Source organism: Stegostoma tigrinum, chromosome 6, assembly GCF_030684315.1.
Source record: "Stegostoma tigrinum isolate sSteTig4 chromosome 6, sSteTig4.hap1, whole genome shotgun sequence".
NCBI classification, from domain to species: domain Eukaryota; kingdom Metazoa; phylum Chordata; class Chondrichthyes; order Orectolobiformes; family Stegostomatidae; genus Stegostoma; species Stegostoma tigrinum.
In genome coordinates, this window is record NC_081359.1 from 43,547,233 (window position 1) to 43,567,475 (window position 20,243).

At 43.4% G+C, this 20,243-nt stretch overlaps 1 protein-coding gene across 4 annotated transcripts in view; it reads right to left on the minus strand.

Moving 5' to 3' along the window:
• bcl9 (BCL9 transcription coactivator) overlaps window positions 1-20,243 on the minus strand; it is a 239,725-nt gene that overhangs the window by 93,139 nt on the left and 126,343 nt on the right. For all 4 annotated transcript variants that reach the window (XM_048532548.2, XM_048532549.2, XM_059646520.1 and 1 more), the window contains one exon: window positions 5,855-6,183. In XM_048532548.2, the coding sequence (XP_048388505.1) occupies window positions 5,855-6,183 (329 nt within the window). The remainder of the gene's footprint in view (window positions 1-5,854; window positions 6,184-20,243) is intronic.

The window sequence follows — 20,243 nt, forward strand, 5'->3', positions numbered from 1 at the left end:
TCCTTATATCTTGTTCTTTCTCTTTGCCTACCTTATACAAACCTGTCTAAACCTTGCACAAGTTTAATAAATCTTCCCTCAAGCTCTGAAGAAGTCATCTGGACTCAAAACATTAGGTTGTTTTCTCTCCATGGATGCTGCCTGACTCACTGTGGTCTCCAGCATTTTTGTTTTCAGTACAAAGTCCAGCATTGGCAATAATTTGTTCCTGCCCTCAATCTCCTTCATTCCAAGGAGAACTGTTCCAGCTTCTCTACTCTAACTATGGAGGTAGGCAGTACTCAGGGCAGCATGGTGGCTCAGTGGTTAGCACTACAGCCTCACAGCACCAGGGACCCAGGTTCGATTCCAGCCTTGGTAACTGTCCGTGTGGAGTTTGCACATTCTTCCCGTGCTTGCGTGCGTTTCCTCCCACAGTCCAAAGATGAGCAGGCTAGGTGGATTGCTATGCTAAATTGCCTGTATTGTTCAGGGGTGTAAGGGTTATAGGGGGATGGGTCTGGGTGGGATGCTCCAAGGGGCAGTGTGGACCTGTTTGGCTGAAGGGCCTGTTTCCACACTGTAGGGAATCTAATCTTAAACCCCACATTCTGGGAAATCTCCTTGGCATCGTCCCATCCTCAATCAGGTGTGGTGACTAGAACCAAATTCAATATTGTAGTTATGACAAACCAGAACATTCTAAAGGTTCAACACAACTTTCTTTTATACTTCATACCTGTTTTACTAAGCCCAAGATCACATGTGCTTTCATAATCACACTATGTCCTGTCAGCATCAATGATCTGGATGTGAGTTTGCTCATTGAGCTGGAAAGTTAGTTTTCAGACGTTTCGTCACCATTCTAGGTAACATCATCAGTGAGCCTCCGACGAAGTGCTGGTATTATGTCCCACTTTCTATTTATCTGTTTAGGTTTCCTTGGGTTGGCGATGTCATTTCCTGCATTGGTGATGTCATTTCCTGTTCTTTTTCTCAGAGGATGGTAGGTTGGCTCCAAATCCCGATTTAATAACCCTCTAAGCCTTATTGGCCCTGAGTCACTCACTATAACTGTTTCATAAGATCTATTTTGCCTCTCCCTATCCCTTTGCCAAAATGAATATCTCACACTTCTCTGTATGAAATTCCATCTGCCTCTTACCACCCATTCTGTTGGTCTATCTGAATCAAAAAGACTACTAAACCATTCTGCCCATCTAGTCTGCTCCATGGCTGATCTGCTAATTCTCAACTTGAAACATTTTCCTGTCATTTCCCCCGAAACTTAGTTTCCCTTACTGATTAAAAATCTGTCCATCTTAGACTTGAAATACTTAGTGACTCAGCCTCTACAGTACCCCACAGTAAAGAATTTCACAGATTCACTGCTCTCTGATAGAAGAAATTCCTCTCCTATCTTAAAGGACTAACCTCTTACACTGAGATTATAACCGCTAGTTCTCGCGTCTCCTAAAAGTGGAAGCAATACTTTTGCATCTTAGGGTCAAGTCACTAAGAATCTTATATTTCAATAAGATCTCCTCTCATTCTTCTATCATCCAATGAGTTCAAGCCCTGTTCAACCCCACCTCGTAAGACAGTCACTCTATATCTCATATCAACCTAATGAACCTCCAATGCCAGCATATCTTTCCTTCCACGAAGGGAACAAAATTGTTCACACAATTCCAACTATAATCTGACTTGTGCCTTGCACAAGTTTTAACAAGATTTTCCTACTTTTATACACCATTCTCTTTGAAATAAAGGTCAATATTCTATTTGTCTTCCCTATTACCTGCTGAGCTTGGATTCATGCATGAGGATTTCTAAATCCGACTGTTCAGTTTTTTGTTGGCGTCTTTATCCATTTGGATAATATTCAGTTCCTCTGTTCTTCCTGCTAATGCATTCAACAAAAGAACAAAGAACAAAAGAGAAGTACATTACCGGAACAGGCCATTCAGCCCTCCAAGCCTGTGCAAAATTTCATGCCCTAACTAAACTATAAACTAAACTTACTGCTTTTACTCAGTCCGTATCCCTCTAATCCCTCCCTATTCATGTAACCATCCAGATGCCTCTTAAATGTCACCAACGTGCCTGTTTCCACCACCTTTTTTTGGAGTGTATTCCAGGTTCCTATCAGTCTCTGCATGAAAAACATCCATTGCACATCTCCCTTAACTTTTCCACCTCATCCTGAACCTGCGCCCCAAAGACTCTGACCATCTAGCCTATCTAACTTTGACCTCTATCAGGTCTCCTCTCAGCTGCCACCCTTCCAGCGAAAACTTCCAGTGAAGTTTTTGGGAAGCACAGTAGCTCAGTGGTTAGCACTGCTGCCTGAAAGCACCAGGAACCCAGGTTCAATCCCACCTTCGGGCGACTGTCTGTGTACAGTTTGCATACTCTCCCCGTTTCTTCAGGGTGCTCCTGCTTTCTCTTGCAGTCTAAACATGTACACATTAGGTGAATTTGTCATGCTAAATTGCCCACAGTGCTCAGGGATGTGTAGATTAGATGGGTTACAGGGGATGGGTCTGGATGGGATGCTCTGAGAATCAGTGTGGGCTTGTTGGGCCAAAGGGCCTGTTTCCACACTGTAGGCATTCTATGAACAATCCTAGTCTTTTTAACCTTATTTCATAGCCAATGCCCTTGAGACTGGGCAACATCCTGATGAATCCTCTCTGCACTCTTTCCAAAGCTTCCACATCCTTCTGGTAGTGTGGCAACCAAAGCTACACACAATACTCCAAATGCAACCTCCATAGGGTTTTATACAGCTGCAACATGGTTTACCAACTCTTGTACTCCATGCCTCAGCTGATGAAGGCAAGCACACTATATGCCTTCTTAATCAACTTGGCCACTTGTGTTGCCACATTTAAGGAACTATGGGCCTGCACACCCAGACCCATCTGTATGTTAATGTTCCCAAGGGTTCTACCATTTACAATATAATTCACACTTAAATTTGCATAACCTTACATTTCCTCATATTATATTCCACCTGCCAAGTTTTTTTCCCCCTCTCCAAATCCCTCTTTCTTACCTCATTGATGCCACTTGCCTTCCCACCTATTTTTGTATCATCTGAAAACTTGACAAAAATACATTGGCTTCCATCCAGGACAGCCTGGCCCACTCCTTCTTCGCTCCCAACAAACTCCCATTGTCCCACGACACCTTCTCCTGCAATTGCAGAAGGTGCAACGCCTGACTGTTTACTTCCATTCTCCTCATCCAAGGGCCCAAACAAACCTTCCACGTGAATCAATGCACTTCACTCAATCCAACCTACTGCATTCTCTGCTCACAATGTGGTCTCCTCAACAGTGGGGAAAAGAAACATGGATTAGGTGACTGCTTTGCATTTTGTCTACATTCTGTCTGCAAAAAAAGACATTTACCGTCCAAGATAACAAAGTGCGGAGCTAGATGAACACAGCAGGCCAAGCAGCATCTCAGGAGCACAAAAGCTGACATTTCGGGCCTAGACCCTTCATCAGAAAGGGGGATGGGGAGAGGGAACTGGAATAAATAGGGAGAGAGGGGGAGGCGGACCGAAGATGGAGAGAAAAGAAGATAGATAGATAGAGAGGAGAGTATAGGTGAGGAGGTAGAGAGGGGATAGATCGGTCCAGGGAAGATGGACAGGTCAAGGAGGTGGTAGGTAGGAAATGGAGGTGCGGCTTGAGGTGGGAGGAAGGGATGGGTGAGAGGAAGAACAGGTTAGGGAAGCGGAGACACGCTGGGCTGGTTTTGGGATGCAGTGCGGGGAGGGGTCGAGCTGGGATGGTTTTGTGATGCAGTGGGGGAAGGGGAGATTTTGAAGCTGGTGAAGTCCATATTGATACCATTGGGATGCAGGGTTCCCAAGCAGAATGTGAGTTGCTGTTCTTGCAAATTTTGGGTGACATCATTGTGGCATTGCAGGAGGCCCATGATGGACATGTCGTCTGAGGAACGGGAGGGGGAGTTAAAATGGTTCGCGACTGGGAGATGTAGTTGTTTGTTGTGAACCGAGCGGAGGTGTTCTGCAAAGCGGTCCCCAAGCCTCCGCTTGGTTTCCCCAATGTAGAGGAGGCCACACCGGGTACAATGGATACAATGTACCACATTGGCAGATGTGCAGGTGAACATCTGCTTGATATGGAAAATCATCTTGGAGCCTGGGATAGGGGTGAGGGAGGAGGTGTGGGGGAAAGTGTAGCACTTCCTGCGGTTGCAAGGGAAGGTGCCGGGAGTGGTGGGGTTGGAGGGGTGTGTGGAGCGGACAAGGGAGTCGCGGAGAGAGTGGTCTCTCCGGAAGGCAGACAAGGGTGGGGATGGAAAAATGCCTTGGGTGATGGGGTTGGATTGTAGATGGCAGAAGTGTCGGAGGATGATGTGTTGTATTTGGAGGTTGGTGGAGTGGTATGTGAGAACGAGGGGGATCCTCTGGGGACGGATGTGGCGGGGGCGAGGTGTGAGAGATGTGTTGCGGGGCGGGGGCGAGGTGTGAGGGATGTGTTGCAGGGTGGGGTGTGACGGACCAGTTCCCTCTCCCCATCCCCTTCTCTGATGAAGGGTCTAAGCCCAAAGCGTCAGCTTTTGTGCTCCTGAGATGCTGCTTGGCTTGCTGTGTTCATCCAGCTCCACACTTTGTTATCTTGGATTCTACAGCATCTGCAGTTCCCATTATCACATGTAGCGTCCAGTTGCCTGCCACTTCAACAGACCACCTTGTTCCTTGGTCGACTCAAATGACTCGCTGACTCAGGCTTGCTGCAGTGCTCCAGCGAAGCTCAGTGCAAACTGGCAGAACAGCACCTTATTTGCCGCTTGGGAACTCTAGCGCCTTTGGGATTAAATACTGAGTTCAACAATTTTAGGGCTTAAGGCACCTACTCCCATGTCCTTACTCCAAACCGTACACATCAGGCCTTGTTATCACATGGTCTGCCATCCATTGTTAGCCACTAATAGTCCCCATTAGCAGCCATTCATTCCCCTAAGCCAATTATTATCTGCTCCTTTGTCTGTCCAACTCTTTGGGCTCTATCTTCATGTATCGTTTCTTCCTTTACCCCTCTTCGCTACGGTATCTTCTGCATAAAAACCAAATGTTTCCTAGCCAACGTTACATCTGAAGAAGGATCACACTGGACACAAAAAATTAGCACAAATTTCTCGCCACAGATGCTACCACACCAGCAAAGATTTTCCAGTAATTTCGGCTTTTGTTTCTGAGTACATTCATCTCCTTCATCTCGTCATGTTGCACTCAATTGATATCGGCCTTGCTATATGTCACTCCACCAACTTTGGCATCACCAGTAAGTTTTGAAATTTTATTCTTTATTCTTTATTCTGGAAGGGCTTGATAGAGCGGACATGGAGAGCAAGTTTTCTCTTGTGCAGAAAAGCGTAACTGGAGGCCATCAATAATAAGATGGTTGCCAAGATATCCAACAAGGAATTCAGAAGACACTTAATTACCTATAGACTGGTGAGAATGTGAAACATGTTACCATAGGGAGTGGTTAAAACGAGTAGCATAAATGCATTTAAGAGAATGCTAAGCAAGCATATAAGGAGAAGAGAGTTGAAGGTTGCAATGATAGATTTAAATGACAAAGGCTCAAGTAGAGTGTTTATATTGACTGGTCGGACTGAACAGCCTGTTTCTTTGGCTGTGAAATCTGCTTAATCCTATGTAATGCGAATATTGTGGAAAGAAGGTCTTTTTACTTGAATCATTAAGAGCTCCTGCAAACTGCTTTAAAATTATTGAACAAAACATATATTTTATGGAAAACACTAGTCAGATTTGAGGGGGTAACAATTCACAGAAGAAAGAACAAGAAAGGAACTGCAGTAATACCTTTATGTTCAGATTCATTGTTGGGTGTGCCAGCATCCCTTTGTTCAAAAGAGTCAGCGGACATGCTTCTTTCCCTCTTGCCCTTCCCTTTTATCGCGCTGCTTGTCCCCAGTCCTTGCCCATTTTTTATTCCCAGATTTCCTCCTGAACCTTGGACAGCTTCTGAGTCATGGTTCCCACTCACGATCAATGAATCACAAGGTGAGGCCTGTGGCTGGTTGGTGCTACCCTGCTTTGCTTGATTAGACAATCTGATGTCCAGCTGTGATGCACTTAAAGGAGATGTCATGGGAGATGAGCAGCCTATGGCCTCCTCCTTGGCTTTTGGACTAGAAATAAAGAAAAAAAATAAAAAAACATAAACATACCAACAAATAATTATTTTTCCACCTCCCGGATGTTACGTATTCAAGAATATCCTTTCAGATATGTGGAAACTTTGAAGGACAAAAGAATTTCACTCACTGGCACTCTTTTTGCCACTCTTCATAGTTAATTATGATGACAAAACAATATAACAACTGTTGTATTTCATATTTTGTCGCACCATTGGAACAGGAGTAGGCTATTTTGCCCCTTAGACTTGTACAATATTCAGTGAGATCATGGTTGACTTGTGACCAAATGCCACATACTCATCTATGAGTCACATTCCATTTACATCTTTGTTTAGCAAAAATCTAGGAATCTTAATTTTAGAATGAATAATTGATCTTGAATGTAGCCCCTGGCTTCTCTGACCTGTACCCTATTTAAAATTTATATCATTTATTTTATACTGCCTCTCTTCATTCTTCTTGCCCAATGTAAAATATATATATTTTTTAAAAACCGAAAGAACTGTAAATGCTGTAAATCAGGAACAAGAACAAAAGTTACTGGAAAAGCTCAACAGGTCTAGCAGCATCTGTGAAGATGGCCTCATTGAATATTGTAGAAGTTCAAGGGACAACAGAGCCTACTCTTGTTCCAATGATGTTACAAAATATAAAATAAAACATTTTCTTCACAGATGCTGCCAGACCTGCTGAGCTTTTCCAGCAACTTCTGCTTTTGTTCCCAAAATCTATTTTGCCTGTTCTGTACTATTCTACACTGTTCCACATGCATTTCGGCAAAATTCCTGAAAAATCAACAATGATAGTCTAGTCAGTGTGTCCCGATAGTTGAAAAGTGTCTTTCTAGCCAAGCCCTGTTCTCTAAATTCTCAAGTGGCCAGGAAAATTCTCAAAGACATCTAAATCTTTTTATGAATCATGGCAGCATTGACATTAATAACTGTGCGGTTTGTTATCAGTTGTTGAAAATGGTGACAATTTATCTGTCAATGACTGATAACATTATTGGATTAATAATCCAGACCCCAGGTTAATACTTTCGGGACATGGTTTCAAATTCCACAATGGCAAATGGTGAAATCTGAACCCAAGAAAAATCTGAAATTAAAGAGTCACATTTGATCACTGTAAAAACCCATTTGGTTGACTTTTGTCCTTTCGGGAAGGAAATCTGCCATCCTGCCCTGATCTGGCACATGTGTAAATCCAGAACCACAGCAATGTGCTTGATTCCTAGCTGCCCTCAGCAAAATCTCATGAGCAAATTTTAAAAAAAGCTATGTCATGCTTTGAGTCCAAATGCCTATGGCTGTAGCACAAAAGGAAAGAAAAAGCAAATCCTGCTCTCCAGATTCCATCACTTCATGGCATATTCTGCCCCAAATAGCAAAAGATTTGCAGGTTGAGAATGGGCCTGATCAGTCACATGAAGCTGTGATACTGAGTAGTATCAATCTTGAATCAAGAAACAATGACGACTATTCTTAGCACTGTTTCCCAAATTTTGTGCCATCTATAAATGTTGAAATAGTGCCTTGTATACCCACAAGGGGCGGCACGGTGGCTCAGTGGTTAGCACTGCAGCCTCACAGCACCAAGGAGCCAGGTTTGATTCCAGCCTCGGGCGACTGTCTGTGCGGAGTTTGCACATTCTCCCTGTGTCTGCATGGGTTTCCTCCGGGTGCTCCAGTTTCCTCCCACAGTCCAAAGATGTGCAGACTAGGTGGATCGGTATTGCTAAAATGCCCATAGTGTTCAGGGGTGTGTGGGTTATATAGGGATTGGTCTGGGTGGGATACTTCAAGGAGTGGTGTGGACTTGTTGGGCCGAAGGGCCTGTTTCCACACTGTAGGGATTCTAATCTAATCACATCTGGATCATTGCTACATATGACAACACAAAAGCAGTCCCACTATAAACCCTTCAGGAGAGCTTTGTAGTCCAACCTGAGAAACAACCACCTACTACTTTTCTCTGTCAACTGTCCAACCATTCTTCACTTAGTCATTGTCCCTTTCATCTGTATTCACATCAATTATCATTTATCAATGTAAGTTCTATAATTAACATTTTAGCATCGGTGAATCGTGTGTGTGTGCGTGTGCGTGTGTGAGTGGCAGCTGATGTTTCACAATTCACAGAAAGAGTTTCTCTCCATAGATCTGATGCGTGTGGGTTAGTAAATTTGCAGACGACACTAAGGTCGGTGGAGTTGTGGATAGTGACGAAGTATGCTGTAGGTTGCAGAGAGACATAGATAAGCTGCAGAGCTGGGCTGAGAGGTGGCAAATGGAGTTTAATGCAGACAAGTGTGAGGTGATGCACTTTGGTAGGAGTAACTGGAAGGCAAAGTACAGGGCTAATGGTAAGATTCTTAACAGTGTAGATGAGCAGAGAGATCTCGGTGTCCATGTACACAGATCCTTGAAAGTTGCCACCCAGGTTGACAGGGCTGTTAAGAAGGCATACAGTGTTTTAGCTTTTATTAATAGAGGGATCGAGTTCCGGAACCAAGAGGTTATGCTACAGCTGTACAAAACTCTGGTGCGGCCACACTTGGAGTATTGTGTACAGTTCTGGTCACCGCATTATAAGAAGGATGTGGAAGCTTTGGAAAGGGTGCAGAGGAGATTTACTAGGATGTTGCCTGGTATGGAGGGAAGGTCTTACGAGGAAAGGCTGAGGGACTTAAGGCTGTTTTCATTAGAGAGAAGAAGGTTGAGAGGTGACTTAATTGAAACATATAAAATAATCAGAGGATTAGATAGGGTGGATAGGGAGAGCCTTTTTCCTAGGATGGTGATGGCGAGCACGAGGGGGCATAGCTTTAAATTGAGGGGTGAAAGATATAGGACAGATGTCAGAGGTAGTTTCTTTACTCAGAGAGTAGTAAGGGAATGGAACGGTTTGCCTGCAATGGTAGTAGATTCGCCAACTTTAGGTACATTCAAGTTGTCATTGGACAAGCATATGGACGTACATGGAATAGTGTAGGTTAGATGGGCTTGAGATCGGTATGACAGGTCGGCACGACTTCGAGGACCGAAGGGCCTGTACTGTGCTGTAATGTTCTATGTTCTATGTGTTCTCCTTAACACCTTGAAAAGTTTGCTTCGAACAATTCTTAGGGAACCTTCTAAATTTTTGATAAAGCAACACTATATCATGTAATTTTTCCTTATCATGGAACTCTAAATTCAGTCTGATGGTACTATACTGCAAATCCTCCTATGCCATTAGATATGTTAAGCTTAAAGACGCAAGGAGATATCAGATGAAGGGAGATTTAGAAATCTAGAGAGATAAGTTGAGGGAAAAGAGCAGTGCAATGATTTGGGTGAAGACATGCAGAGAAGGCCAGAAAAGATCAAGCATATGAATAAACACTTGAATTAGGACCAGCAGTAGACCACTTCTCCTCTCAACCCTCATTTGGCATTTAACAACATCAGCAGCGGATCTGATTACTTCACATTTTTGACTGCCTCTAATTACCTCGCCACTGCTAAAAGGTTATGACCTAGTGGTATTGTCACTAGACTATTAATCCATAGACCCAGGTATTAATCTGGGGACCTGGATTCAAATCCCACCATGGCAAACGGCGGAAGTTAAATTCAATAAAAACAAAAATCTGGAATTTAAAAGTCAAAAGATGACCATGAAACCATTGCAGATTTTCAGGTAAAAACCCATCTTTATCACTGATGTCCTTTAGGGAAGGAAACTGCCAGCATTACCTGGTCTAGTCTGCACGTGATTCCATGCCCAAAGCAATGCAGTTGACTCTTAACTGCCCTCTGGGCAATTAGAGATGGGCAATAAATGCTGGCCTAGTCAGTGATGCCCTCATCCCGTGAACGAATAAAGAACACCCGCTTACCGAAAACTACCTCTGTTTAAAAAAACCTTCAAAAGACTGGGCTTTCATCTGCTTTTAACAAAAAGGGTTCCAAAGACTCATGACCCTCTGTGAGTAACAATTTCTCCTCATCTCTGTTATAAATCAGTGAACCCTAGTTCTAGATTCTCCAACAAGAGGAAATAATACTCCCCACATCCATTCTGTTAATGCCCTTTAGAATCTTATACATTTCATTTAAGTCATCTCTTACTCTTCTCATCTATACCTGTAAAGCCTGATAAGACAACCCTTCTCCTATTCCAGGTATTAGTCTAGCAAAATTTCGATTAAATACTTCCCATTGCATCTATATTGTTCCTGAAAAAAGGACAGTAATACTGTTTATAATTTACCTGATGTGGTCTTTCTGTTTGAACTGTCTCTGAGGGTCAGTTAGCTTAGGTGATTGCAAAGTTGGTTTGTGATGTGGCTCTAACAGCTTGGGTTCAATTTATTTACCAGCTGTGATTGCCATGAAGGCTCCACCTGCTCAACAGCAATCCTCAGTTTAAGCCTGCAACAAGTTGAACGACAAACTCCAAAGCATGCCAAATTTTACTTTTGCTTTCAATTCCCCTCATAATAAATAATGACATCCTGTTAACTTTCTTAAGTACTAGATGTAACTGCGTATTAACCTTTGTGACTTGTGTGCTAGGATGCCCAGATCCTGCTGCATTTCAGAATTCTGCAATCTTTCACTATTTAGATAATAGGCTTTACTTTTTATCTCCAAACTGAACAGTATCACATTTTCACACATTATACCACATTTAGCAGATTTTTGCTCACTCACTTAACCTATCCACATCTCTTTGCAGCTTTACTACTAGACGCTGACCTCTTTTTAATTCTTTTAATCTGTGTTTGTGTATGAACTGGATGTGCCATTTTATTGCTTTTTTTGAGGTTAGCAGGTAATAAAATTCTTTATTTCACTCAAGTAATCCTTGCAATTGGCTGAGTCAACTTGCCCAGTACAAAGTCAAGCATGATAGCTGTGCGCTAATAAAATCTTTGCGGTGGCTGAGCAATGGTATTAAAAAGATAGAGTTAATTCACCCCTCCTCACCTGGTTGTAGCACTTGACTTTATAAGTTTCATCCTTATTTTCAAACAGTTCAATGGTTGTGTCTCTCCATATCCTTGTAGTCTACCCCAATCTCACAATTTAAGCCCTGCAGAGGCAGCAGCACAGCAGTACAGAGGGAGCTACCATGGGAGGCCTCAGCATTGACTTTGGACATAATGAAGTCTCATGCCATCAGATCAAAGATAGTCAAGATTGTCTCATGCCAACTACCACACACTATCCTACCTCAACTGATGACAGTGTGCTCCTCCATGTGGAACAAGGTTTAGAGGAAGCTCTGAGACTGGCAGGGAGACAGAATCTCCGCTGGGCAGGAGACTTCAATACCCAGCACCAAGAGTGGCTCGGCAGCAGCACTATTGATCAAACTAGTCAGTTCCTAAAGGACATAGCTGTTACACCAGATCTGTGGTAGGTAGGAAGGGAACTAACAAGAAGTAAAAAGATTCTTGATCTCATCATCACCAGTCTACCCACTGAAAATGTGTCTGTCCATGACTGTATCAGTGAAAGTGAACACCACATAGTCACTTTGGAGATGAAGTCCTACTTTCACACTGATAATACCCTTCATTACCGTGCGAAATGGGACAAACTTCAAGAATATCTAAAAACTCACAGCTCAGCATCTATGAAGCACCCCTGAGCCATTAGCCACAGAATCATATTCTAACATAAATCTGCAATCTCATGGCCGAACATAACTTGATTAATTGATTCAGAAACAATAGGAACTGCCGATGCTGGAGTCTGAGATAACAAGGTGTAGAGCTGGATGAACACAGCAGGCCAGGAGGGCAGGCAACATCTGAGTAGCAGGAAAGCTGATGTTTCAGGTCTGGACTGTTCTTCAGAAAATGTTCTGAAGAAGGTTCCAGATCCAAAACATCAGCTTTCCCGCTCCTCTGATGTTGCTTGGCCTGCTGTGTTCATCCAGCTCTACACCTTGAGTAATTGATTGATTAATTTACTGTCATGTGTATCAAAGTATATGCAAAACTTTGTTTATGACCAGTACAAGCAGATTATAGTAAGCAAGGATGTACAGATCAGAAGTTGTAAAAAGACTTAGACAGAAGCACACCCTCTCTACCATTACCATCAAGCCTGGGAATCAACCCCATTTCAATGAACAGTGCAGGAGAGCACGCAGGGAGAAGCAGCAGGTATATCTGAAAATGAGGTATCAACCTAGTGAAGCTACAAAACAGGTCTACTTGTATACCAAAGAGCAAATGATAGAATTGATCAATGGTGGACAGTTAAGCACCTCATTGGAAGAGGATGCTCCATAAATATCTCCATCCTCAATAATGGACAAGCCCAGCACATCACTGCAAAAGATGAGGCTGAAGCATTTGATATAACCTTCAGCCAGTCAACTGGATAATCCATCTTGGCATGTTCCTGAGGTCCTGTGCTTCACAGATACCAGTTTTCAGCCAATTCAATTCACTCCAAGAATCAACTGGGGGCACTGGATATCAAAACGCCATCAGCCCTGACAACATTCTGGCAAAACTACTGAAGACCTGTACTCCAGAGTTAACTGCAGCCCTAGCCAAGTTGTTTTAGTACAGCGACAACACTGATTAGTACCTAACAATGTTGGAGAATTTCCCAGGATGATCTGTACACAAAAGGTAGGACAAATCTAACCTAGCCCCAACAGTTTATCCTCAAACTTCTTGATCTTCTTAGATCTTCTTGAAATTTATCCCATTTCGCACAGTAAATTGATGGAAGCTTGTCATCAACAATGTTAACAAGCAGTATTCGCTCATCAATAACCTAATCATTGATGCCCAGTTTGGGGGAAAATCTAACCACAACCCCTTGACATTCAATGGTGTTACCATCACTGAATCCCCTCCGATCAACATCTTGGGGGTTATCATTGACCAGAAACAGAACTAGATTCACCAGGTAAACACTGTGGCTATAAGAGCAGCTTAGACGCTAGGAAAACTCCTGTGCGTAACACCCTCCTGATTCCCCAAAGGTTATCCACTTGTCAGGATTATGGTGAAATGCTCCCTATTTGCCTGGACATGTGTACGTCCAACAACTTTCAATAGATTTGACACCATCTAGGACACGGTAGCATGCTTGGCACCATATCGGCAAACGAGTTTTGAGAAGATTTGTAGCTCAGGTTCAGGTTCTGGATATGAGTTTGCTCGCTGAGCTGGAAGGTTAGTTTTCAGACGTTTCATCACCATTCTAGGTAACATCATCAGTGAGCCTCCGATGAAGCGCTGGTGTGATGTCTCACTTTCTATTTATCTGTTTAGGTTTCCTTGGGTTGGTGATGTCATTTCCTGTTCTTTTTCTCAGAGGATGGTAGGTTGGCTCCAAATCAATGTGTTTGCTGATGGATAATAAAATGTGAGGCTGGATGAACACAGCAGGCCCAGCAGCATCTCAGAAGCACAAAATCTGACGTTTCGGGCCTAGACCCGTCATCAGAGAGGGGGATGGGGTGAGGGTTCTGGAATAAATAGGGAGAGAGGGGGAGGCGGACCGAAGATGGAGAGAAAAGAAGATAGGTGGAGAGAGTATAGGTGGGGACGTAGGGAGGGGATAGGTCAGTCCAGGGAAGACGGACAGGTCAAGGAGGTGGGATGAGGTTAGTAGGTAGGAGATGGGGGTGCGGCTTGGGGTGGGAGGAAGGGATGGGTGAGAGGAAGAACAGGTTAGGGAGGCAGAGACAGGTTGGACTGGTTTTGGGATGCAGTGGGTGGAGGGGAAGAGCTGGGCTGGTTGTGTGGTGCAGTGGGGGAAGGGGACGAACTGGGCTGGTTTAGGGATGCGGTGGGGGAAGGGGAGATTTTGAAGCGGGGGAAGGGGAGATTTTGAAGCTGGTGAAGTCCACATTGATACCATTAGGCTGCAGGGTTCCCAAGCGGAATATGAGTTGCTGTTCCTGCAACCTTCGGGTGGCATCATTGTGGCATTGCAGGAGGCCCATGATGGACATGTCATCTAAAGAATGGGAGGGGGAGTGGAAATGGTTTGCGACTGGGAGGTGCAGTTGTTTGTTGCAAACCGAGCGGAGGTGTTCTGCAAAGCGGTCCCCAAGCCTCCGCTTGGTTTCCTCAATGTAGATGAATCCACACCGGGTACAGTGGATGCAGTCCTCCCCTCTACAGATCCTACAATCACTTCCATCTGTAAGGGCAACAGTCGCAGGTACATGGGAATACAACCACTTCCAAGTTCCCCTCCAAACCACTTACCACCCTGATTTGGAAATATATCGCTTTTCCCTCATTGTCACTAGGTCAAATTCCTGAAACTCCCTCCCTAAAGGCATTGTGATTCTACCAGCAGCAAATGGAGTGTACCAGTTCAAGAATACAGTTTGCCATTGCTTTCTCAAGGGCAACAAGAGCTGGACAATAAATACAACCCCAGCCAGTGACGCCCATGTCCATTGAGAGTATAAGAAAAGACTCTGAGGTAAGCATAGCTAACAAATTCTTGCCTCTTCAGCACTCCTGATTTGGATTCCTACAGCGCTGGGGCATATACCTTAGGCTGCCTAAATTCTGACCATTTTCTCTAATTCCTTCGTGAAATTTCCCCTCCTTTGTACCTCTTTCCTCCTTAAACACATTAGTTAATACCAAACTCTTCAATCAAAATTTAGCTGTCATTTTGAATATCATTTTATGTGACTTAACAGCTCATCACAGAGCCACACAGTGCAGAAACAAGCCTTTCAGTATAACTTATCTGTGCCAAACAGGCATTAATTCTGACCTACATCCATATGCCAGCTATTGACCCCTAATCCTCTAAATCCTTCCTATTCATATACCCATCAGATGCCTTTTAAATGTTGTCATTATGCCCATCTCCACTACTTCCTCTGGCAGCTTGTTCCATACACTCACCACTCTCTGCATGAAGAACTTGTCCCTCAGGTCCTTGATATATCTTTCCCCTCTCACCTCAAAACTACGCCTTCCAGTTATGGACTTTCCCCACCCAAGGGAAAAGAACTTGGCTGTTCACCCTATCTATGCCCCTCATGATTTTATAAATAAATAAGATTACCCTTAGCCTTGATGCACCAGGGAAAAACAACCCAGTCTATTCAACATCTCTTGTGATGATGCTGTCACTTTACAACGTTATTTTGTCCTGGGTTTTTTGAAGAGAGTTAGTAAATGCAGAGGTCACAAACTGGCTATTGAAAACAGCTTAAGTAAATAACTTAAGAGGCCTTTAGGTTTTTCAGGTCGGATAGAGAGGGATGTGAAAGGCGTGAGGGAGTTGCACTACTTATTAAGGAGTATATCACAGCTGTACTGCAGGAGAACACCTTGGATGGCTCATACAGCAAGGTAATATGGGTAGTGCTCAGAAACAGGAAGGGTGCAATCACAATGTTTGGTATTTACTATAGACCTCCCAACAGCCAACGGGAGACAGAAGGACAGATATGTAGGCAGAATTCAGCAAGATGTAAAAGCAACAGGGTTGTTGTTGTGGGTACACTGACTGGGACTCACTTAGTGATTGGGCCACAGATAGGGCAGAGTTTGTAAGGAGCATACAGGAGGCCACCTTGAAACAGCATGTACATAGTTCAACTAGGAAAGAGGCTGTACTGGACCTATTATTGGGAAATGAACCTGGCCAGGTGGTCGACATCTCAATCGGGGAGCAGCCCAGGAACAGCGATCACAATTCAGTAAGCTTTAAGGTATTGAGGGATAAAGATAAGTGTAGTTTTTAGGTGAAGGTGCTAAATTGAGAGAAGGCTAATTAAAACAATATTAGGCAAGAGCTAATGAATGTGTATTGGAGACAGATGTTTGAGGGCAAATCAACATCTGGCATGTGGGAGGCTTTCGAGTGTAAGTTGTCCAGCGTGTTCCTGTAAGGATGAAGGCTTAGTACGGCAAGTTGAGGAAACCTTGGATAACGAGAGATAGTATGAGCCTCATCAAAAAGAAAAAGGAAGCACTTGTCAAGGTTCAGAGGCTGGTAACACAAGAAGGGTGGAATACAAGGAAAGTTGAAAGAAATTTAAACAAGGAATCAGGAGGGCTAAAAAGGGTCATGAAAAGTCATTGCCAACAGGATTATGGGCAAGGTATTAAATGAGTACTTTTTGTCGGTATTCACCATAGAGAAGGACTTGGCGGTTGATAAATCTGGAGAAGGGTGTGTAGATAGTTTGGTTCATGTTGAGATCAAAAGGGAGGAGGTATTGGGGGGGTCTTGAAAAACATTAAGGTAGACCAGTCACCAGGGCCTGATGGGAAATACCCCAGAATACTGGGAGAGGTAAGGAAGGAAATTGTTAGGGCCTTGAGAGAAATCTTTGTATCCTCACTGGCTGCAGGGGAGGTCCCAGAGGATTGAAGAATGGCCAATGTTGCTCCTTTGTTTAAGAAGGGTGGAAGGGATAATCCAGCTAATTACAGGCTGGTGAGCCTTGCGTCAGTGGTAGGGAAATTACTGAAGAAGATTCTTCAAGACAAGATTTATTCTCATTTGGAAATTATTGGTCATATTTGCAAGAGGCATCATGGTTTTTGAAGGGAAGGTCGTGTTTCACTAACTTGATTGAGGTCTTTGAGGAAGTGACAAAGCTTATCGATGAGGGTAGGAAAGTTGATGTTATCTACATGACTTCAGTAAGGCCTTCTACAAGGTCTCTCATGGGAGGTTGATACAGAAGATAAAGTCACACAGGGTCAGAGGGGAGCTTGCAAGATGGATTGAAAAACTGGCTCGGTCATAGAAGACAGAGAGTAGCAGTGGAAAGGTGCAATTCTGAATGGTGGGCTTTAAGAAGGTCGTTTAGACCCTAACCTTTTCTTGTTCTTAGTGGCAATCATCAGGGATCAGCGTTGGGACCTTTGCTATTTGTAATATATAGATAAATGATTTGGAGGAAAATGTAACTGTTTGATTAGTAAGTTTGCGGATGACACAAAGTTAGTCGATTGCGGATAGCAATGAGAACCGTCAAAAGATACAGCAGGATATAGATCAATTGGTGACTTGGGCTGAGATAGCAGATGGAGTTTAATCTGGAAAAATGTGAGGTAATGCATTGCGGAAAGTTTAATCCAGATGGAAAATGTACAGTAAATGGCAGAACCCTTAAACGTCCTGATTGTCAGAGGGATCTAGGTATATACAGGTACACAGGTCACAAAGTGGCAACACAGGTAGAAAAGGTAGTCAACAAGGCATATGGCATGCTTGCCTTCATTGGCCGGGGCAGTGAGTTTAAAAATTGACAGGTAATGTTGCAGCTTCATAGAACCTTAGCTAGGCTGCATTTGGAATATGGTGTTCAATTCTGGTCGCCGCACTACCAGAACGATGTGGTGGCTTTGGAGAGGGTACAGAAAAGATTTACCCGGATGCTGCCTTGTATGGAGGGCTTTGGCTATGAGGAGAGGTTGGAGAAACTTAGGTTGTTCTCACAGGAATGACAGAGGTTGAGGGAGCAACCTGATTGAATTCTACAAGATTATAGGACATGGGCAGTGTGGATATTCAGAAGCCTTTGCCAGTGTGGAAGAGTCAGTTACTAGGGGCATAGGTTTAAGGTGCGAGGGGCAAGGTTTAAATAAAAGTCATGTATGAAGTAAGTTTTTTTACACGGAGGGTGGTGGGTGCCTGGAACTTGCTGCCGGGGGAGGTAGTGGAAGCAGATTTGATACTGGCTTTTAAAGGGCATCTTGCAAGCTTGAAGAGCCGAAGGGCCTGTTCCGGTGCTGTAATTTTCTTTGTTGCTCGTTAATACAATGGATGAGGAGTGGCCAGGTCTCACAGACCAGGCTTTCTGGTTTTTATTTTAGCTCTAGCAGTCAGAAGCTGTTTGAGGTCCCAGAAGAGGTAGAAGCTTCAGCAAATGATTTCTAGCTGCTACTTCCTCTGGAATCCCTCTTGATGTTGTTTCCTCCTAGGTTGGAGAACTACATGTATCTGATTTTACCTTTTTGCTAAGGGCTGTATTTATGGGATATTACTATACTGGAACAGTTAATTAGTAATAGGTACTTAATCAGTTAAGTTTTCCATTAGTTAAGTTATTAAAAATTCCTCTTTCTTTTGTTTGTATTTTCACCATAGCATTTCAGTAAATTGTGCTTTGTTTAACTTTGAGTAGTTTGACCAGTTGCATCACACCTGGAATGTACACTTCACATCGACCTTCAGAACAAGAAAAGGTTAGGGTCTAGACAACCTTCTTAAAATATTTTGAGGGAGTCTGGTCTGATCCATAACACTCCCTATAACTCAAACCCGCCTGTCCTGACAATATTCTTGTAAATCTTTTCCGCACCCTCTCGAGTTTAACAACATCCTTCCAATAGAACGGTGATCAGAATTGTATGCAGGATTCTAAAAGTCACTTCACCAATGTCCTGTAGAGCCGCAATATGATGTCCCAACTCTGACATCCATGTCCTGACTAATGAAGCTAAGCATTCCAAATGTCGTCTTCTTCACCACCCTATCTACCTACCATTCTACTTTCACGAAACTATGCACCTGCATGTCTAGAGCTGGATGAACACAGCAGGCCAAGCAGCATCAGAGGAGTAGGAAACCTGACATTTTGGGCCTGGACCCTTCTTCAGAAAACCTTGTTGGGCAACATGCCTCATGCTCTGCCGTGGACTGTATAGGTCCTGGCCTGGTTTGCCTTACCAAAATGCAACACCTCATATTTATCTAAATTAAATTCCATCTTCCATTCAACATAAAAACAAAGTTAAAGTAAAAGCGCAGCAGATCTGGCAGCATCTGTGACGGAAAAAACAGTTAACGCTTCAAGTCCGGTGGCCTGGAACGTTAACTCTGTTTTTTGATTCACAGATGTTGCCAGGCCTGCTGAGCTTTGCCAGTAACTTTGTTTACGTTCCTGATTTACTGCATCCACAGTTCTTGCAGTTTCCATCTTCCATTCCTTGGCTCATTGGTGCATCTGATTAAGATCTGTTGTACTCTGAGATAATATTCATTAAATATTCACTACACCACTCATTTTGGCACCATCTTCAAACTTACAAACCATACCTCCTATATTCACAAACAGATCATTTATAATAGAATAAGGAACAAAGAACAACATAGCACAGGAACAGGCCCTCGAAGCCTGCAAAGACACATTCTGCCCTTCCATATTGAAACAGTCTACACTCATATGATCTGTGTCCTCTATTCCCTTCATATTCATGTATTCATCCAGGTATTTCTTGAATGTTGCTACTGTGTCCGCTTCCAGCATCTCTTCTGGCAGTGCATTCCTAGCACTCTGTATAAAAACCTTGCCTCATACATTTCTTTTAAATATCCCCCCCATGTATCTCAAATCTGTGTCATCTGGTAATTCACTCCTCCACCCTGAGAAAAAGTTTCATACTTTTCACTCTATCCATGCCATTCACAATCTCAAACTTCTATCTGGTCACCCCTCAACCTCCTGCGTTCTAGTCAAAACAAACCCAGTCTATCCAACCTTTCTTCATCGCTAAAATATCCTGGTAAACCTTTTTTGTACCCTCTCCAAAGTATCCACATCCTTCTGGTAGTGTGGTGACCAGAACTGTATGCAATATACCAAGTGTCGCCTAACTAAAGTTCTATAAAACTGCAGCATAGCTCGCACATCCTTATAGACAATGCCCCTTCCATTGAAGGCAAGCATGCTTATAGGCCTTTTTTACAACCTTACCTGCCTGTGCTGCCACCTTCTGTGGATCTGCACACCCAGATCTCTCTGCATATCAATACTCCTAAGGATTCTGCCATTCATTGTACAACTTCCTTCTCCAAAATACATCATCTCACATTTGTCTGGATTAAACTCCATCTGACATTTTTCTGCCCATGCCTCCAACTGATTTCCTCTGACAATCTTCCTCACTATCCACAACTCCACCAATCTTTGTATTGTCCATAAACTTACTAATTAGACCAGCCACATTTTCTTCCAAATCATTTATGTAGACCACAAAGAGTACAATTCCCAGCACTGATTCCTGTGCTACCACTTGGTACCACTAGTCACAA